This window comes from Gopherus evgoodei, chromosome 3 (genome assembly GCF_007399415.2).
Source record: "Gopherus evgoodei ecotype Sinaloan lineage chromosome 3, rGopEvg1_v1.p, whole genome shotgun sequence".
In the NCBI taxonomy this organism is placed as follows: domain Eukaryota; kingdom Metazoa; phylum Chordata; order Testudines; family Testudinidae; genus Gopherus; species Gopherus evgoodei.
In genome coordinates, this window is record NC_044324.1 from 128,565,751 (window position 1) to 128,588,127 (window position 22,377).

The window sequence follows — 22,377 nt, forward strand, 5'->3', positions numbered from 1 at the left end:
ATTGTTATCATCTATTCTGACCTCCTGTATAACAGAGGCCATAGGAATTCCCTGAATTAATTCCTGTTAAATTAGAGCAGATCTTTTAGAACAAACATTCAACTTTGATTTAAAAATTGCTAGTGATGGATCCTCAGTAAACAGTTCCAGTGGTTAATTACCCTCAATGTTAAAATTTTGCACCTCATTTCTAGTCTGAATTAGTGTAGCTTCAACTTCCAGGTATTGGCTCTTGTTATACCCTTTGTCTGCTAGACTGAAGACCTCTCTCTTGTCAAATTTCTCTTCACCGTGTAGGTACTTATAGACTGCAATCAGGTTACCCCTAACCATCTCTTTGTTATATATATGAGTATCATCTTAGTTACTGAGTTTTAGTTCCAGGATGCAGATGTGGCAATCTGCAATCTGGCATGTCATTCTATCTGAAAAACTGAGAATGCAATCCAAGAAAGGGAAATCCTTTAAAACATCCAAGTTATTTGGATAGTGATCAGTGTCTTACTACAGAATTTGCAGATAGAAACAAGGGAACCAAAGTTAATCTCCAGAGATACTTACTCATTTTCTACAGTATTTGAAGATCAAAAGTACTGAGCATCTGCTAATCCCCTTTAGCAAATATTAAGGTTTCCCAGGTGACTGAGTGAGAGAGAACTGGCTCCATAAATTATTAAATAAACATAACAGCTTCTTCAGCTGAGCAGCCTTTATGTGCTCTAGCACAGAGGTTTTCAACCTTTTCCTTTCTGAACCACCCCCACCACAACGTGCAATAAAAACTCTAGGGCCCACCAGTGCCACAGCAACTGCTTTTCTGCATACAAAAGCCACGGCCTGCATTAGGGCAGTTGCCTGGAGCCCCATGCCATTGGGGCCCCCACAAAGGTACGTTGTTCAAGCTTCAGCTTCAGTCCCAGGTGTGGGGCTCAGAGTCCAGGACTTCAGCCCCATGTGGTGAGGCTTCAGCTTTCTGCCCTGGGCCCCAGCGAGTCTATTCTGGCCCTGCTTGGCAGACCCCATGAAACCTGCTCATGGCTGCCTGAGGGACCCTAGATCTCTGGTTGAGAACCACTGCTCTAGCATTTTGACATTCTAAGTTTACTAAGCTATAATTTATTTTTTCAGCCCAAGTTTGTCTTTCAGAAAATATTTTTCCTGTTTTAGTTATCAGTTTTCCCTTCTTACTGACAAAGCCACCATTAACCTTTGCCTTTCTCTTGGTTTAATAATACTTCTCTTTCAAACTCCAACAGTGGACAGCAGTATGTCTGGCATCTTAATTCTTTATTCCTACAGCATATCGTGTAAAAGAATGCTGGAAGCTCACTTCATTTCTCTTTTTTTCAAAGGTTGTACCCTGCTGTTTTATGAGACTTATGGCAGGAATTCCATGGAACAGAGCAATTCACCACGATACGCTCTGTTTGCAGAGGACAGCATAGTGCAGTCTGTCCCTGAACATCCCAAGAAGGAAAATGTGTTTTGCCTCAGCAATTCTTTTGGCGATGTGTATCTATTTCAGGTAATGATATTTATTTTTATTTGTCTTTATATATCAGATAATTACTGATTGACTGTTTGTTCCATAGCTCAGTGGTTTGAGCACTGGCCTGCTAATAAACCCAGGGTTGTGAGTTCAATCCTTGAGGGGGCCATTTAGGGATCTGGGGCAAAAATCTATCTGGGGATTGGTCCTGCTTTGAGCAGGGGGTTGGACTAGATGACCTCCTGAGGTCCCTTCTAACCCTGAGATTCTATGAAACAATCCTCCCCCTCCTGCTCCTTTACAGTCTCTTCACCTTAGTTTCATTCCACAGCCATCTCTCTTCTCCACTGCCCTGTCATTGTCACTCCCTTTCCTTTCCAATTGTCTGATCCCCTTGCCTTCCGCCCCCCAGAAATTGTGGAACTAACATGCTATTTTCTGCAATCACTTTGTTCACACTGCCTGTGTGTTCTACTCCTTTATCACCCTGTGTCTGTCCTATCTATTTAGATAGTAAGCGCTTTGGGGTAGGGACAGGACAGTCACTCACTCACTCACTCATGCCCGTCACCCCAATTGGGGTATGGGCCGCCAACCACAGATCTCCCAGGACAGTCAGCTGCTCTGTATTTGTATAGTGCAGGGGTCGGCAACCTTTCAGAAGTGGTGTGCCGAGTCTTCATTTATTCACTCTAATTTAAGATTTCATGTGCCGGTAACACATTTTAATGTATTAGAAGAGACCTTCTATAAACATCTATAATATATAACTAAACTATTGTTGTATGTAAAATAAATAAAGTTTTAAAGAAGATTCATTTAAAATGAAATTTAAAATGCAGAGCACCCTGGACTGGTGGCCAGGACCTGGGCAGCGTGCCACTGAAAATCAGCTCGTGTGCCGCCTTTTGGCACGCGTGCCATAGGTTGCCTACCCCTGGTATAGTGCCTGGCACAATGGAGTCCCATTCTTGGTTGGCCCTTGTAATAAACATGATTAATAGTAGTAAGCTATCCATCTGTGCTAATGGGTGTGTTAGCTACATCTGTTTGTTTTTAAGACAAATCTTAGTCTGTACCTCAGACTTTCACTCAATTCTATCTTCAAGCAAAACTTTCATTGATGTGAATGGGGATTTTTGCCAGAGGGAGGACTGAGTGAAAACCAAGTGCCATGTTCTCCACTCCATTAACACTGTTTTTTGCTGGTTGGGGAAGGGAAAGGCAAGGGGTACGTAAGAAGAGGTGGGAACAGGGAGGGTAAGCCAGATGAGTAGCAGAGGAGATGATCAGAGTCAGTCAAGAGAGACAGAAACAATGAGAATTAGACAGCCAAATGTAATATGAACTTAAGTGAGCAGTGTCCTGAGAAAGGGTAACAGTAGAACAATGATGCTCAGATAGAGGACAAAAGAGATTGCGAAATATCTAGTCCTGACGAGGAGGGCTACAGGCATGAAATTAAAAAAATACTTAACTGCGGTAACTGTTGCTGCTGTCATGATGTTAGAGCTCCTCCAGGTCTGTCACTGGTCCATTCAAGTGCATGCCACCCACAGCTACAGAAATAATAGAGGGGCTGGAATGGATGAGGTTAAAACATGCAGAGTGTAACATGCAAGGCATCTATTGTTTGCCCGTTACAACCCATAGAAAATCAGCAGTATTATCAAAATCCAGACACATCTATTAGCACTCCACAGTTCTATACAGACGGACCCATCCCTGACTCCATTAGCCTCAAAGGGAATTTTGCTTCTGCTAAGCATTGACATTTGGAACCCCCAAAAAGTAGTTGTTAATCTAAGGAAACTAACCACTTGCCTGTATTATTGGAGAGGCTCATAATGTCGATCCATCCTCCTAAGGAAAAATACATTGCTGCAAAGCTGCATTTTTTTAATTGATATTTGCAGGCACTTTATAAAAATGCATCCTCCCTTGTCCTTCTGTGTTCCCTCCACTAATTTGTGCTTATTTAAATATGCAGACCCCTGTCCTTGGAAATCAGTTTTGTGGCCACAATCCCTGTGACCAAATTGGACTGGAGGAAACTTGCCTTCATAGCCTGTCAGTTTTACTTTTTAACTGGCTGGAGGATTGAGCTGTACAAATCGCTTCACCTTCACAGCTCTCAGAAGTGCTCTTGTGCTTGCTGATTCTACAGCACTGACAGGCCTGGCAGGATTCACAAGTGAAAGGTTGGGTGTAGCAATCATGGGGTACATCTGCATTGCAATAAAAAACCCACCGCATTGAGCAGTGGTCCCCAACGCAATGTCCGCAGGGGCATTTATGTGCCCCTGCCTAGTGCCCAGCAGGGGAGAGAAGCCACGGCCCAACTCCTGCAGGCTGCTGGCACCAGTGTTCTCGGTCCCTGGCAGGCGCGGGGCCGTGGCTTAAGCTGGAGAGAAGCTGCGGTTCTGTGCCTGCCAGGGACAGAGAAATCCTGAGCTGCAGACTGCGGGCGCCAGTGTTCTCTGTCCCTGGCAGGCATGGGGCCGCGGCTTCTCTCCGGCTTCGAGAAACCACGACCCCTGCCTGCCGAGGACAGAAAACTCCGGGGCTACTTGGCCGGCTCCTGGCTTTTTGCTGCCCCCTGGCCAGAGCCCTGCTGCTGGAGAGCCAGAGCATCGTCCCCTGGAGCTGAGCCTGGGCTGCGGCAGCGAGAGGGGCTCCTGGAGTGTGAGAGGAGTTGGGGAGGGAGGGAAGCGGGACCTGGGAGGGAGGAGGGGTCCTGCTGCTGCCACCACTACTGCTCTGAGTCTCTCCAGGGTGGCGCGGCATTTCACCGCCCAAGTGGGCTGTGCAGGGCTCCACCGGGCTGGGAGGGGGGTATGGATCCCGGCTTGCATGCTGATGGGGCAAGTGGCTGGGCAGCTTGAGCTGCCTGGGAGCTGCCCCCTCCTGCCCCCAGACTCAGCCCACTGTGCACGTCCCGTGCCTCAGCCCTGCGCTGCTTGCCCCGGGCCCCCACAGTGCCAGGGGTGGGAAGAGGCAGTGGCCAGCTCCAAGTGGGGCAGCCAGGGATACTGCCCCACTGAGGAACCCCTGTGGCTCAGGCACCTGGGGGTCAGTGTCCATCCTCTCAGCTCTGCCTGCATGGGGCTGGGGAAGCAGTTGTCAGCACCTGGCCCTCTCAGCCCTTGCACCCCTAGTTACGCTCACAGCCTCTTCACTTGTACCTCCCTCCATCACTCCTTCTCCAAACCTCTTCCCCTTGTTCTCTCCCTTCACCTGCACCTCTCCCCTTGTACCCTCCCCCAGCCCTCTCCTCCTGCACCTTTCCCTTCCCCTCTTCTCCCGCAACCCTCCTGATACCCCCTCTCCTCCTCCACAAGTACATCACACCCTGCTTCTCTGCCAGTGTAGAGCCTTCAAGCACCCCCACACCCGCTCCTCTGCCTGAACCCTCTTTACTAGATCCCCATCCCTTTCTGGGTACAAGGCTTGAGAGTTAGTCCCTGTGCCTTCCATGTGCATTTGGGTGCATGTAGGGGGAGGGCAGTGGTGGTGGGGGGCAGCCAAAATTTTTTTTGCTTGGGGCAGCAAAAAGCTAGAGCCAGCCCTGCCCCGGAAGGCATGGGGCCCGCCTAGTGCCCAGCAGGGGAGAGAAGCCAGGGCCCCACGCCTGCTGGGGACAGAGTACTCCGGGGCTGTGGGCGCTGGTGTCCTGTCCTCACGGCTTCTCACCGGCTTCTCTCGGGATTCATATATTATCATAGACTCTGGGACTGGAAGGGACCTTGAGAGGTCATCGAGTCCAGTCCCCTGCCCTCATGGCAGGACCAGATACTGTCTAGACCATCCCTGATAGACATTTATCTAACCTACTTTTAAATATCTCCAGAGATGGAGATTCCACAACCTCCCTAGGCAATTTATTCCAGTGTTTAACTACCCTGACAGTTGGGAACTTTTTCCTAATGTCCAACCTAAATCTCCCTTGCTGCAGTTTATGCCCATTGCTTCTTGTTCTATCATTAGAGGCTAAGGTGAACAAGTTTTCTCCCTCCTCCTGATGACACCCTTTTAGATACCTGAAAACTGCTATCATGTCCCCCTCTCAGTCTTCTCTTTTCCAAACTAAATAAACTCAATTCTTTCAGCCTTCCTTCATAGCTCATGTTCTCAAGACATTTAATCATTCTTGTTGCTCTTCTCTGGACCCTCTCCAATTTCTCCACATCTTTCTTGAAATGCGGTGCCCAGAACTGGACACAATACTCCAGTTGAGACCTAACCAGTGTAGAATAGAGCGGAAGAATGACTTCTCGTGTCTTGTTTACAACACACCTGTTAATGCATCCCAGAATCACGTTTGCTTTTTTTGCAACAGTATCACACTGTTGACTCATATTTAGCTTGTGGTCCACTATGACCCCTAGATCTCTTTCTGCCATACTCCTTCCTAGACAGTCTCTTCCCATTCTGTATGTGTGAAACTGATTGTTCCTTCCTAAGTGGAGCACTTTGCATTTGTGTAATATTAAATATGATGATTTTCATATTATTTAATGTACAAATACAAAATAAGCCTTGAAAAATTGTTGGCGCTTGCCACACTGTTCTGAAAACATGAATGTGCTACTGGCCACAAAAAACTTGGGGACCACTGGTATTGAGTCTCAGAGCCTGGGTCAATTGACTCGGGTTTGCAGGGCTCAGGCTGCGGGGCTAAAAATTGCAGAGTAGACATTCAGGCTCAGCCTGGAGCTCAGTTTCTGGGACCCATCTGCCTCACGGGGTCGTGGCGCCTGGACTCCACACTGAATCTGAACATCTTCACTGAAATTTTATAGTCCCACAGCCCAAGTCAGCTGACCTGGGCCAGCTGCAGCCATGCTTGGGTTTTTTCATATCACAGTGTAGACATACCCCATGAGACAGTGGAGAAAAGGCTAGCAGCACGTACTTAACTTAACTCAACACACGTGCAAAAAATTAAAGCATCAAGCTCTTAGAAATCAAAGCACGTGACAAAAACTTCTTAGTATCACCTAAGTCCTCTTTGGTTATAATGTTGCTTTCTTGATCTGTTATGTAGGCAACAAGCCAGACGGACCTGGAAAACTGGATTACAGCAATACACTCGGCTTGTGCTTCCCTCTTTGCAAAGAAACTTGGGAAAGAGGACACTGTCAGGCTTTTGAAAAACCAGACCAAGAGCCTTATCCAGAAGATTGACATGGATAGCAAAATGAAAAAGATGGCAGAATTACAGCTCTCAATTGTCAGCGATCCAAAAAACAGGAAAGCCATAGAGAATCAGGTACTACTCATGTATTAATTTCTGCTACTGAGTTTTGTTACACAGGCTTGACTACAAAGGCTCACCTGCTCTGGGCTCAGATTTTGTTAATGTTTCCTAGGCTTGGAGAACAAGTGTTCCTATGGATTCACACTTCAAAACAAGGAAATCAGTGGCAGCTGTACAATGCCATACAAAAGACCTAGCCCATAGTTATAGAAACTAACTACTACAACTTTGCCTGTAATGACTACTAATCAAGTTTCCACATATGAAAATGAATATTTCTGTCGCATGCTGCAAAAGTCAAACAAGGTCTATGTTATACTTGTGTTGGGTGAATTGCCAGACATTCCCGTCTTCTGCTCTTGTTGCTTATAGTGTATTAGCTGCTCATATAAGAATTAAGACTGAAACATCATTAACGTATGGAACAAAGCTAGGAGACAGTTATGGAATCTGAATTCTTAATATTTAGGGTGAAATCCTCCAGTCTCTCTTTACAGAAAGACTTCCAAGGCTAGCTACGCAAAAGGATTTAAGCACCTAACTGTCACTTTAGGAACCTCAATCTGCCCCCGAACTCTGTAGGCACCTAAACTTGCTCAGTGCCCATTACTAATTTTTGCAGTAAAAGTTCCTGATCTGCCTATGTTTTTGCCTCTCAGCCTATTGCACAGCAGCCCCACGCCAGGTGTCTGGATGCCTAAGCCCCAAAGCAATGCACAAACCAGGGGGAGATAGGCATTTCTCTGCCTAACTTGCTTGCGGGGCTTGATCCAGTAATCATGTTCAGACCTTGCCTACCCTATTGGACTCCTATAGCCATGCTTACACAAAATGCTGGGGGTGTGGGAGGAGGACCTTCCTCATAGCGTTTAGTTTAGTGGCTCGGTTTCTCGCCTGAGGCATAGGAGGCTCCTGGTCCAGAATGTTGCAAAATAAATCAAAAGTGTAGATCGCAGTGGTTTTTTTTTTTTTTTCTAAAAGTTAGGAGTGGCAATGCTCAGCATCACCACACCTACGTTCCTTTGTGAATCTAGTGCCTAGTGACGGTTTTGCCTGGGTAAAGACTGAGGATCCAAAGCCAATTAAGTGAATAAAGATACTTCCTTTGATTTAAGTGGGGTTTGGGTCAGACCCTCAGTCTTGTGACCTAAACTCAGATATGATTTCCAGAGGGGAGAATCTATTGTACTATACTACTCTATAACCTGCAATTCAATAATAGAAGTAAGGCAGGCAAATAATTAAATAAATATTTACCCATCCATTTAAAGGAACAGACTTTAACAGTTGAGTATGATTCATGGATATAGTCTTAATGAGGGCATATTAATTTCTCCTAATTACATAGTCCAAGGCTTGAATATCTCCATTGTTTCCCAGTCTGGTTCACTGAAAAAAATGGGTTGTATTCTTTTGCAATTAAAATCCATCACTGGCACTGCAGAAGATTCATTCCCGTTAAACTTCTGTTTTAAGAATTTCTCGCAAGGTCAGGTAAATGATGCAAAGAGTGAGAGAGATCATTCACAAACAGTGCATAGTTTGCGCACAGTGAATTCATAATGAGACTTTTCTCTGGCTTTTATCTCACTAATTGCTATATGATCTCTTATTGCAACTGCTAAATGTTTGTTGGCCATGTCAGATGGGTGAGAAAGCAGTAGATAACCTTGCTTTCTAAACTTTTAATTCACAAGTCACAGCATAGGGCGCATTAAAAAGACCATAAAATATAATTTTAAAATTAATGATTTTGAAATCCATATTCCTCAGCTTTAATTCTGTGTAGTTTAGTTTGTTTTTAACCAGTTTCATGAACAGTGACACTATAAATTATGGGGCAATTTTTTAGTCTGCTGCATAGGAATTTGATCGTATAGCTTCAGTCTACATAAATGGGAGTCATGTGTGTAGATGACTGTACCTCTTCCTCGGTTTTCCTATGTGTCTAATGTATAACAACATAGGCTGGTGCTCTAGTTTATTAATAATGATTTATAGAACTTCATGTGTGAAATCGTGGCCCCAGTGATGTCCTTGGGAATTTTGTGATTGACTTCATTGGGCTAAGATTTCACACTAAGTGGTTAAATTTAGGACCCAGTCTTGCACTTTGTAAAATCTCTTGGATTAGTACCATCCAAGGGAAAATTTTTACTATAGGAACCTACGACTCCTCAAGACTTACAGCTTCTATCTTCCTCAACACCTGTGTTGTTTAAAAAGCAAGATACTGAATGCTCTAGTTTATAAATAATGATTTATAGAACTTCATGTGTGAAATCTTGGCCCCAGTGATGTCCTTGGGAATTTTGTGATTGACTTCATTGGGCTAAGATTTCACACTAAGTGGTTAAATTTAGGACCCAGTCTTGCACTTTGTAAAATCTCTGGGATTAGTACCATCCAAAGGAAAATTTTTACTATAGGAACCTACGACTCCTCAAGACTTACAGCTTCTATCTTCCTCAACACCTATGTTGTTTAAAAAGCAAGATACTGAATGCCTCTGCTTTGGTGGGAGGGGAGTTTAGACAGTGGGAGATATCTACATCCCTGCAGCATGTGGTTCTTGTCATACCATTCACCAGCCTCTGAAAAGGGGTTACAGTACGGGAATCTGTACATGTGAATTTTTAAGTATGTGTACATATTTAAATGTGTGTATATATGTTTTTAAACGTTCAGTTATTTAGGAGTTTGGGAAGTTTAATAGTATTGGGTTTGATTGCTAGCATTTGATAAAGAATGATTGCATTTCTAACATTTGGCAATCCACAGAATTTTAAAGTTTTTAAATAATATTTGCTCTCCCCCCCCAAAAAGACACCAAGAAGAAGGTGTTATTTTTATAACTCTCTGCCTCAGGGCTTGTTGATATTTTGGCTGCCAGACAGGTAGCCAAAGTATCTCCTAGATCAGGGACTGCCTCCATCAGTAGATGTAGTGTTTTTAGAGCCACATGGGACCCCAGTCCAGTAATAGCAGACTTAGAGCCTTCTTACAAAGAATGGTGACCCACTGCATAGGCTTTAAAATAATTAAATCCACTGTGTGGGGGAAACCCACAAAGCGTGTGCTGTAACTACAGATACAAAGGTCTTGGGAGGGGCTATATCTAATGGATTAGCTCTGAGTCTGAAATCTGTTTATACCATCTCATGGATATGGGAGCTGTGATATATTTGTCTACGTATATCATACATATTTTATGTGTGGGATTTTCAAAAGCACTCCACCTTGGGCTCACTCTTTTCCCATTGGAGTCAATAGTAAAACTCTCATTGAATTAAATGAGAAGGGAGAATAGGACAAAGTAGAGTGCTTCTGAAAATCCCACACTAAACATCTCAGTTCATATCCTTCTCAGAACTAACAGCACTAGTACAGTTACTTTTGTTCTGGAGCTGCAGTAGCATTTTGCCACCAAACATTGTGAGGGCAAATTTTTTGTACATGAGGGTCTGTACATGAAGTGGGTACATATACACTTATCTTCAGCCACAGCTTAGGCACCCACATTTAACCACTTTGGCTCACTTAATTGTTAAACATGTGTACGGTTGTGTAGTAGGCAAATAAATCATAATATATGCTACAATCATGGGACCCAGTTTAACTATCATTAAAGGCAATGAAAACACTCCCTTTGACTTCAGTGGAAGTGGGGTCAGGTGCATGTCCAGGAGATCTTTAAATAGAATTATTTTAAAAAGAATATTGCAAAATAAATGAAAAGTAGGGGCCTGCATCTGTGCACATGGAGAACATCTATTAGCATGAATGGAAAGTCCACAGTGGACAGAAGGCAGTATGTATCTCTTAATGTTTTTATTAATGTATTTGCTACTTTTCAATCACATGGCTGTTTCCCTCCCTGTTCCTCTTCATTTTGTTATGAATTTCTTTTAAAAGAAAGAATCTTATGGAACAACTTCGAGTAATATTGTCTTGCATGCATTCTGAGCTTCTTTCTGCAGGTTCTAAAATGGCAGCATAATCATGTTTTTTGAATAATTTTGACGTAGCTGCTATGATTCACATTTGCTGTGGACATTATACTTAACTCACTTGTCAGATGGTTGTCGGAGAGGTATTTTCTTTTTATTAGCAGGCACTAAAACAATGAAATGTTAATGGGAAAAGCAGAGACGTGCTTGGAATTACTTTCATGGAAGTTTTCCTAGGTTTCCTTTAGCTAAGTGTATTTTGTCTGTCACCTTAAAAGCCAAAATAGCAAGATCAATAGGACTGCATTCTGCTCTCCCAAAGTCATCTTGAAATATACTGTACTAGTTCCACTTCGCCTTCCTCTGTCTTCTCTCTCATTGCCACTTAGAGGGCAATGCATTACATGGTTTGTTTAACATTTAACAAGTTATTTTTCTGTTTAACATGTAATAGATTTCTCCTTCAGTAACAAACATTTATAAGATCATGACTTTAATTTCAAGCTATTTTATTGTGCAAACTGACTTCTCAAGCTCCAACTTTTCATAATTATTTTTAAAGAATGAAATCTAATACTGTTAGATAATAATATACACGAGTAAAAAGTCACAGTACCCATTCTCCAAGGTAATCTTTTCAAATGCACTTTGCTGGATCCTTGCTGCTTTTGCTACAAGAGAAATACAGCTTTAGTTGCAATCGATCCAGTTACTTTTTTTTTAAAATTGGCTCGCTCGGGGACTAACAATTGATATCTAGATTTATTGGGTCAGAGCATCAGGTGGTGTAGATCAGTGTCACTTCATTGAGTACAATAGACTACACTAATTTGCATCAGCTGAGCTTCTAGCCCATTATTTTTTACCGTGTAAAATTGTCTTTCTTTCCATCCTCAGTAAAATGCTTCCATTTTAGTGATAGCTTACCACTATGGAAAGAAGTAAATAGGCAGGGAGAGAAGTTAGGGAAATGTTCCTCTGATCTTCACGCTGGTGCATTTACCATTTTGCGGATCCTGAATCAAGAAAGGAAATCCAACCAAGGTTTTGAATAAAATATTTTCTTTGAACTTAAGATGTAGAGCATCTCTGCATTTGGAGAAACTGTGTTGGAGCCTGAGATTATGGGCTGCAGGCTAATTCTTCTTTGTAGAAGGCAAGTTGCCTAATAAGTTTGGGCCCTAATTAAGCAAGTTTCTTAAGGATATGCCTAACTTTAAGCATGTAAATAGTCCAGTGGGGTTACTCACTTGCCTGAAGTTGAGCACATGCCTAGTGCCTTACAGAATCAGGGCCTTAGTGCTGGTGCTATGACCCTGAAATGACGACTCCTTTCCATACTGTGGTCAATATGGGAAATATTCTGGACATCTGTACTTCCAGCGATAAGAAAGTGACATAGATTGGAAAAAGCTAGCTGTCTGTAGTTTTTCCTCCCTGTGTATTCTTCTTGTTATTTCAGGATATTTTCTTTAATGTTTCTTAACTTATTAGACAGAATGGTAAATAAAGGATACTATTGATTTTACATTAATGTTTTACTATGTTCTCTTTCATATTTCATCTCTTTGATTTCAAAGTTCTAGTGATAGCTGAAGTAACCCTTATGTTATACAAATTCCTGGAAGAGTGCCATAGTTGCTGCTTTAAGTTCTCTGTAGGAACACATGACAAAATAAAAAGATCTTTTCACAGTCCCCTGATAGTGAGTGACTCATTCATCCAGATGGGTGCAATATGGATTGTGTCTGAGAACTGAAGAATGGAATGCAAAGAGTTTTTTGTGTTTGTAATATGGTGAAAAAGCTGTTTCCATAAAACTGCAGGGATTTTTCCTTTTAAATCTATGGGGCCACAGTAGGTTCCCCAGATCAGCTTCTAAAGATGCATTCTGTATGGAAAAAAGTCTCAGGGCAAAATCCTGCACTTCTTACTCATGCAAGTAGTCCTGTTGCAGTCCTTTCTGTTAGCAAGGAGCACAGTGTTTTGTGTATGGGGAAAAAAAATCACGTCAGTTCAAAGTGTTGGACAAATCTTTTCCTTCTCCTCACCTTTACCTGGGCTCCTTTCGCTTTGTTTGGGGCAATGGGAAGAATTTGTTTTAAAATCATATCATGCGTCAAGGATTTTTATTCTTTTTGTAACTTTGGCTCAGTCTGTGTGAGCACAAAGCTTTTTCATGTGAGAGTATTTAAAGCAATCTTTAAGTGTATTTTGTCTGTATTTGTCCCCTCTGCATACGAGTCAGCTCTTACTTCTGACACCCCATTTCAACCATTTGTGTGGAGATGGTTTTTGTTACACTGGGCTTTCCCTACCTAAAATGATCCTTCTCAGAGCTCCATGTAAAGAGCTGCATTCAAGAAGCCAGGAATAATACAACATATTCGTGACTAGCATCGATTGGCATTTTGGTCCAGATCTTCAAAGGTATTTGGGCACCTAACTCCCACAGAAATCAGTGAGAGTTGGCATCTAAATATCTTTCAGTATCACTTTAGGCCCTTATCTGTTAGCTATACATACATTTCAGTCCTGTAGCCAATCCTATAGGTTGATAAATTAGCACAGATATGAACAGTGCCAGCATCTTAGCTCATCTCATGCTATAAGGATGTCATATATTTTTTACCCTTTAGTTGTTTTCCAGTTTCTTAATAGATTTTTCTCTGACCTAGGAGCCATTTCTCCTAGTGATCTAGGAGCAGTCCTTGCTTCCCAAATCCTTTCTCTTCCTCCTTCCTCTTGCACCTCAGCTGTTGAAACTTCTTCCTCCCCAGTCCAGGAATCTGCTGCAAAAATAATCTATCTTGTCTAGCACTCTAACCATGTTCAACCACTCTACAATTCCTCTAGCGACCCTCAGCCTAAATCATTCAAGTACCTCATCCATGTCTTCAAGATCTGCCACAATTTATCTCATTTCTATCTTTCTGCCTTTGTTTCATTTTTTTTCTCTCAAGGTACTTACGTGGATGCTCCCTTTGTTTTTCTCCCTCTCTAAAACTGGGCCTCTGTTTCTGACCATAATGTATACAATGCCAATCCCTGTTCTCCTTTTAACTCCCTTTCCAACACCCACTTATTCAAGGAGACTTATAACCTCTGGCTGAGATTTTAAAACCAATCGGACTTGGATGCCGTTGATGGGAATTGAGCATCCAACATCTCCTAGTTGGCTTTGAAGATCTCCAGCTATCAATCAAAACATTTACTATTATGAACAAAATACTTGCAGTTACCTGGAAAAATTATAGCTTGCCATGTGCCCAGGCAATCTGACTGTCCTCTCCTACAATTGATAATGACTGGGTGGATGGCCAGAAGTGTTTTTCTGTTGTGTTGTGTATGGTTTGTTTTTTATTTATTTATTTAGTTATTTAATTTTATTTATTTAACGTCTCAAAACCATCAAGTCTGTTTAGCTAGCCTATCCTATATGTAATCACCTACTGTACCTATTATCATTCTTCTCCTCCTTCCATTCCCTGCTATTGTTTGTTGCATTGACTTTTTCTTTTTCTTTTTTTTTTTTTTTTACCTCTTGTCTTAAAATTAGAAGTAGGGGCCATTGTGTATGTGCATGATGGGGTTAAATCGTCTAGGCTTAACTCAGGCTGAAATCAATGGGATATTTGCCTCATTCAAGTTAAAAGCAGAGTCAGGATTGTAGCTGCTAGCCCATGGATTGTAATTAACATGTTGGACCAGGATGTGTTTTACTTTGAAGTTGTTGCTTTTTAGATTGTAAGTTTTCCCCTTTAGTCTTCAAGTGTATCAATCATGGGCAGGGAGACTTATCGTCGTTTAAAAGGTTTAGACAAGTAGCAGCTGGTATTGGTTCACAGTCTCCAATTGGTTCCAGACATCCTTGGTTTTGATAAGACTACAAGACAATCCCTGAAATTCCCTGCCCACAGCTTTTGCTAATGCCATTAAATGTAACATCATGATTACTGGTGCTTTTGGAGTTGATTAGCTAACATCCTGCGTGGCTGATAAACACAGGCATGTAATCCTTTCTCCAGAAGATCCTTGCATCATCTCTTCCTGTCCCTCCCCAATTTTTGCTTATATTTATTTAAAATACATTTCTGTAGGAAAGCTTATGTGGGATTTTCAAAGGAGTTTAAGGAACTTTGGTGCCTAAACTCCATGCTTTTCTGAGAGTTGGTGGGCCTAACTCCCCGAGTGTCCAGGAAAATCCCAACTCTGTTTGTTAAATGTGGGATTTTCAAATATATTCAGACTCAGCCTAACTTTGCCTCCTTTGAAAACTCCCATGACTACCATGGGAGCTGACATAGGCAACAGCTGAACGTTTTTGAAAATTCCATTCTAAGGCTGTGTCTGCACTGCAGCTGGGAGGTGTAATTCCCAGTGGGTCTAGACTTACTCAGGCTAACTCTGCTCAAGGTAGCATTCTAAAAATAGCAGTGTGACTGCAGCAGCTTGCGCTACAGCTTGGGCTAATCGCTCAAGTACAACCCTGTCCAAGACCCCAGGTATGCGCTTGGGAGGCTAGCTCAAGCTGCTGTCTGTGCCAGTGCTATTTTGAGCAAAGCTTATGCATGTACTTCTACCCAGACTGGGAATCACACCTTTCAGCTGCAGTGTAGACATACCCACCCTATGTGAAAAGACAGACCTGAGCTTTTTATTGTTGTGGAAAGCTTGCAACACACTTTCATTCTGTGGGTGTCAATGTATGGAGAGGGAAGACTGTTGTTGAACCACATACTATATTACCTCATCCATGAAGTAGAGGTAGATGGAAAAGTGTCATATTAAGGGTGTCTGGTGAAAGGAGTTGAAGTAAAGGGAAGCTTAAAATAAAGAACAATCATAAAATAAATCCAGGGGGTGTGGTGAGGGGAAGAGTTCCTTGAAGGATTTATGCACAAGCATATATACATGTGTTTAAAAGTTTGTTTCTGGTGAGACTACACTAGGTATTTTCCTTATGTGAAGGGTATCTCTGTCTTTTTGTGTACATTTGTGTATCTCTTCTTTGTGACCTAAAACTACATTTTTCAGAGAATAACACTCAAAAGTTTTTTTTTTCTTTCTGGATTTACATAACACAAAGTTTTTCTGATCAAGGATACTCTGAGATGGTATGTCATAGAAAAATTGGAGGCTCTCTCTTTGACTCTTTTTTAAGGAGCCTGAGAAGCAGATAACTCTGACCTGTGTAATAATGGTGCCAGCTTTGTTTGTGAACGTGTGTGAGGGGAGCAGTGAAGGAATGATAAATGAGGAACTCAAAGTGAATCCAGAACATTTAGTGGCTCCTCACTCAGTTGCAGTACAGCTCCTACCACCGCCATCACTCCTCTTTCTTTATGATAAGAAGCCTGATTTACTCCTACATTACTCCATTTTTTTCACCCATGAAATTAACAGACTTGCACCAGCATAAAATGAAACAATGCAGTGGTGAACTGAGCCCTTTCTGTTGTCTGCAGGAGATGGGGGGGGGAAAGAAAGACAGTACTCCCCAACACTGGTAGCTCTGTTACAGGAGACTTTCTGTGGTACCTCTACTTATGGAATAATTGCAATAGCAAGAAAGAGAATTAAAAAAATTCATTACCATGGGAAATGGTCATTTTCCTGTTCAATGGAGCACAGACATTAAAACAAACATTTGGAGAAAACAAAAAGGGGTGTGCATGAAACATACTGCAGCATATCTCACTCCTTCAGAATGAATAATGTATGTGGAACCTCTGGTGTCTCAGGCCAGCATGTAGCTGTCACTCAAGACTTGTCTACCTGAAGTGTTTTTGCACTGGTGAAGCTACACTCCCCCCAGGCAGGTGTGCTACACTATTGTAAAGCAGGGTTTAAACCAACAGGACTTACTGTGCTTTCAAATGCCATTGCAAAAATTAGTGATGTAGATGAGCCCTAAGAAATGTGTAAGAAATAAGGCAGCAGGGCAGTAGAAAAGCAGTCTCACAACTCAGAGAGCTATTAGCAAGTTAAACAGAAATGAAAAACTGATTGCAAAAATTAGGTTATTGCGTAGCTTATTCAGAATGATCTGTTTTATTTTTTATTATTGAATCATTTCCTTGGTTACATCACTTGTGGTTGTGTCACTCATAAAGCATTAAGGACTGGGAAAGGGTGACTTGTCTGTGGATGACCTTGAAATTAAATTGAGTTGTCTATCAAGAAAATATGGTTGTTCCAGTGTTTTCCTGAAGCCATACTTAACTACCTATGTTGCACTCTTCCTGAAGTATATTGGGGAGAGCAGCATTCAGAAGGAGCCAGCAGAATTTAGCAGTGGAACAAACTAGGAAAGGAAGTCCATTAATTTCTTTCTGATATTTGGTGACATGACAAGGAAACTGATCTGATTTCACTTCAAACCAAATGTGTCAGTCAGTCGGTGCACCTAGAACTTTATACCCATGTTATCAGCTTGTCCTGTGGGCAATAAATGATTGAAAGGTACTTGTCCAGATTGACTTTTTAATAGTTCTAGAATTCAGATGATAGCATTTTTCTAAGGGTATGGCTACATGTAAAATGCTACAGCAGCACAGATGCGCCACTATAGTGCTTCAGTGTAGACACTGCCTACAGCAGTTGATTCTCCCATCAGTGCAGGTAATCTGCCTCCGCAAGAGGCAGTCACTATGTCGATGGAAGAATTCTTCTATTGACCTAGCGCTATCATCATGGGGACTTAAGTCAACATAACTCTGCTGCTCAAGGGGGTGGATTTTTCACATCCCTGACCAATTTTCTAGTATAGACTAGGCCTAAGTGTGGCCATGGTTAGCTTGCAAAATACGGCTGCTCTTTTTTCTGTTGAGTCATGTAATGTAATGCAATATATAATACACACGTAGCCTGATTCTACCTGCACTTACACTCTCTAAATCAAGGAATTTTACACCAGTGTAACTGAGGGCAAAATCTGGCCCACATACATTGCATGTGCACGCACGCATGCACACACACAAGCCCAGGTTTCAGGTTTGGGTACTTACGTTCAGTATCCAGTCCAGCATTTGGATCTTCAGTTTGAAATTTTATTCATATAAGTGCACACCTTAAATTAACATTTATTCACCTTTGAACTTCTCAGGTTAGGATTTGGGTGCCTAGTTTAGTTTAAAAATTGGACACTCAGCAAGCGTGTGTGTGTGTGTGTGTATTTAGATATTTAAATATTTTTATATTGTATTAAGCAAACACACTCTTCACTGCAGCAGGCTCTCTATTGTATATAAGGCTTATAATGTATTTAATTCACATTTACAGATGATTAGGTATAGGAAATGGTTTACCTGTTAATAGGAGTAAGACCCAGACATGCTGGGTGTTACCAGTTGCTACCTCTTCTTTAGGAATGGGGGATTCAAAGGGAAGAGCACTAAAAGACCAGCAAACCCCCTCAACGTTGCTTCTTGGGTGATTGATTTTGCTGAGTCATGCAGCTTTGCTTTTAGGCAACCAAACATAGAATCTAAGCTCATAAAAATGTAGGAAACAAAATTAATCAATTTTCTTGAACCGCAAAGATTTGTTTTTATGTAATTGCTTCTGTGGGAATCAGGCTACCCACGATCCATTCATCTTGTCAGTATATATTTAGGACCACCAGCTTTGTTTTATTTCAAGCCATTTTTTGAGTTGTTGTAACACAATATGACTGAACGTGTTTTGGCAGGGGGAAAACTAATCCAATCCATATATCTCCAGATGAAAGTAATTTACTAGACATTTGTGGAAGAGCTCACATTTTCAACGAGACCCACAAAAACATTTTTTCCTCTAATTGTCCCTGTTCATATCTAAATAGATCCAGCAATGGGAGCAGAATCTAGAGAAATTTAACATGGACCTCTTCAGGATGCGCTGCTACCTGGCAAGTCTACAAGGTGGAGAGTTACCAAACCCGAAGAGCCTTCTGGCTGCCACAAGCCGTCCTTCAAAACTGGCACTGGGGAGGCTGGGCATCTTCTCAGTCTCCTCCTTCCATGCACTGGTGAGTGTGACTGCACTTTGTGACTGTGTTATAGAAAGGTCTGGTTACCTTATCACTAGTAATTTAGTTGTATGAAGAGTAAAGCCAGGGAAACTAACATAGACACGCTCACACACAGTGCCAAACCCACCAGCTGCCAAAGAAACTCTGTTAGTTCGCAGACTCTAAATGTTTAGGAATTATCTTGCCCAGAGACAGACTTTGGGACCTCGAAGCATTGGGCCATGCTTTCTTTCGCCTCAGATTTGGGGACTCCGAAATGTAGAGGCTTATCACAGCTTTCATTTAAAACAAAAAGACCACCATGTAAGTTTCTGACCCTCTTCTTTGCAGAGATGGGCTTGAAAGTGTCAACTTATCATTGTGGAAGGTTTGCCACAGTGACTTTTTTCTCCCTTAAATTCACAGATGAACTTTTATATAAAATTAAATACATTAAATTGGCATGAGGGCTGGAGTTAATATTTTTAAAAGTGATTTTGGGCCTATCAGTGTTGAGCCACTCATCTTAAAACAGCTTAAAAGAGCTTGATTTTGCCAACCCACCCTCCATCTGAAAATCAGACCTCTTTACAGTGTCTTAAATTGTGCCCCCAAAAGTTGCGGGGGTATCCAAAATCATTAGACACTTTTGAAAATCTTATTGTCAGTGTGCAAAGAATAATAGAGCGGATCCGTAGCAGTTTCAACAGACCTACCATAGTTTGCACCATCTGAGAATCTTCCCTCATCTCTCAAACCCTTGCCAAAAATCCTAAGGCTGATCACAATGAGCAGGACTGGATCACGTTTGGTGTGGTAGAGAATGAGGGTGAAAGAATTTTGAAGGTCCACCTTGAAATATTAAGGCAAGCTCTGTCACAGACAAGGACTATGTTTCTCTCTTGCACATGTGCGCGTGCTCTCTCTCTCTTTTTGCCCATGTGGCTAGTGTTACTATTTGCTAATAGTGCGGTGTGACAATATGCTGTTATCTTGCATGCTCGAGACTTTTGTGTGCCTTCCTTCCTTGAGGAGTTTAACATCTAAATCATGACTTATCATTCTTCCTCAGGATCTTTGCAATAACTTCTTCAGTCGCACAGTTTTCAGCCTTGTACTAGCACTAGCTTGTTGTTGGGCAGAGCAATATTTTCTCAGTATCTTCCCTACCTTGACTTTTTTTTACAGCATATTCTTCAATTGTCACTTTGTATTAATAAAAAAAGGAGCAGCAGTGCAGAAGGTTTGGGACTATGTTGAGACAAATTGAAATAACCCTCATTTGATGCCTCATTATAATTATTTTGGAGTTATCTTGCTGTTATGTGATCGAGATGTGAAGGCTTGTATGTATGTATAATAGATCTGCTCCAGGGATGAGACTGCTCTCAGGAAACGAACGCTGTCTCTGTCACAGAGGGTACGAAGTAAGAAGGGCTTATTTTCCTCACTCAAAGGACTAGACACTTTGGCAAGAAAAGGGAAAGAAAAACGACCTTCAGTAACTCAGGTAAATGCCAGTTTAAAATTATTAAAAGGCTTGTAAATGACAGTACTGAAAATAAGTTCCTATTACTGTGTGTACATTACTGAATAAGAGAGATTCTGACCCACTGGAGTAGAAAGTCAGTGGCTTTAGACAAGCAGGGCCTGGGAGTGTTGTGAGGGCAGTGCACTCGGCAAGGGGAGGTGGAGATCCCTGCAAGCAACACTTTGGAGTGACCTCATGTGGAGGACATGCAAAGCAGCCCTGCTGGGTCTTGAGGAGAGCTTAGGCTCCGGTGCTCCTTCAGCCAGAGGGGGAAGGATGTGATGACTTGAGGGGCTAGAATTTCAGCTGGCATAAATCTGCACAGCTCCACTGACTTTAGTGGAGTTACTTCATTTCAGGGGTGGATCTAGGTATTTTGCTGTCCCAAGCACGGCAGGCAGGCTGCCTTTGGTGATTTGCCTGCGGGAGGTCCACTGAAGCCATGGGACCAACAGAACCTCCACAGGCATGCCGCCGAAGGCAGCCTGCCTGCCGCCCTCGCAGAGACCGGCAGAGCGCCCCCTGTGGCTTGCCGCCCCAGGCACGCTCTTGGTGTCCTGGAGCCGCCCCTGCTTCAGTTAGCACCAGTTGAGGATCTGGCAAGGTTTTTCTGAATTGTACAGGCAGTAAAGGAAAGGAGAGAGGGAGTTTGGGGTATCTCAAAAAGCCCAGATAGAAACTTTTGTTTAACTATCATAAAGAAGGCAGGCTCATGCACACATTCAGAACACTACTGTTTTCCGTAGCTTTCTGCGTGTCTGCTGTGTCAGTAGGGCTCATTTTGTAAAACCAGCTATGTGGGTCATTCATTAGTCCATCTTATTCTTCTGTTATTCCCCCAGTCTTGCATTTTACTTTTAATAAACAGAAATCCCTGATCATATAGCATTTGAAAATTGGCAGCTGCAAATACACAAGTAATTTGCTTTCAGACTTTTTAAACATGCCCATCCATATTCATAATTACAATAGCCCCAGAGCCGATGTAATAGATTTAATATTTCGCATTAATGTGTCTGAGTTTTATGGTCTAGCAGTTCATATTCTGAATGGGTAAATATTTATCTGCAGTGACACATTTCAGCATATCAGAGAGATGTGTTTTCATGATGAACGTAAGTAAGAAATGACTGTGAGATCCAAGCGTGACTGACCCCCTGGCTAATATCTACAGGGCTGGGAAGAGACACAGTGCATCCCCTGCCCACTATCCCTCCCTATCCTGACTCTATATGACTCCCCTTCATGCCCCAGACCCTGTGGAGAGGCCTCCACAGAGTTCAGAGGGAGGGGATTGTGTCACCAAGGCAGCTATCTCCCTCCTTTTTTGAGCAGAAGGGGGGAAATCTGAACATGGAGAGGTTTTGCAGGCAACAATCTGGGCAAAATGCTCCTTTCATTACCCTCACTGCAGGGAATTAGCGCCAAGCTGGCCCCAACTAAATCTCAGTTTTCATAGACTTTGTGGGTTTTTTAAAAATTACTTCACTTTTTATTTAAAATCCTACTGTAAAACTAAGGAAAAATAAACACCGAGTACTGTGTGTCAGTAATACTAGGACTCTGACTCATGTCCGTAAAAGTGAAGAATTTAAGAATGATGGCTGAAATTTTGACCCCTGACCCTCAATGTGCCATAGAGTTGCATAGCCATATAGATAGATCTATTCAGGGCCCAGTCCTGCCTTCCTTGTGTACCTGTTGAATCCAGTAGGAATTTGGGATGAGCAGGCAAGGCATGAGTGAGTGCTGTGTTCACAGTGCTGTGGTTCCTAATCATCAGAGTGTGAGTTAAGAAGAGGATGTCAGCCTTGCCTCTGAATCTCCTTGCTTTCATTGATTTAATTCAAATTGAGTGTGGAGGTTCAAAATACTTTAAGCAGAAAATCAGATAGCATACTCTCAAACCTTTTAAAGTCTTTTTTATCTTCTGCCCAATTTTATTTCATTGTATTAATTTAAAGTCCACCCTGGGAAGATTTCCAATATAAAATTGAATGAAGGAGATAGTATTTTGTTCCCCCATTATTTAGAAACCGACCAGTTATGGAAACTGAATCCTGGCAGATGGGTGATAGCAAGGTTCACATCATCCCTGGTCTCAGAAACAGTTTGTTTCTTTGATTCTAAGTTGCAAGCTATTTAAAAAAGTCA

At 42.2% G+C, this 22,377-nt stretch overlaps 1 protein-coding gene across 2 annotated transcripts in view; it reads left to right on the forward strand.

The window, feature by feature from the left end:
* TIAM2 (T cell lymphoma invasion and metastasis 2) overlaps nt 1–22,377 on the forward strand; it is a 126,074-nt gene that overhangs the window by 15,539 nt on the left and 88,158 nt on the right. For both annotated transcript variants that reach the window (XM_030556623.1, XM_030556624.1), the window contains exons 4-7: nt 1,353–1,525; nt 6,537–6,761; nt 18,525–18,710; nt 20,056–20,202. In XM_030556623.1, the coding sequence (XP_030412483.1) occupies nt 1,353–1,525; nt 6,537–6,761; nt 18,525–18,710; nt 20,056–20,202 (731 nt within the window). The remainder of the gene's footprint in view (nt 1–1,352; nt 1,526–6,536; nt 6,762–18,524; nt 18,711–20,055; nt 20,203–22,377) is intronic.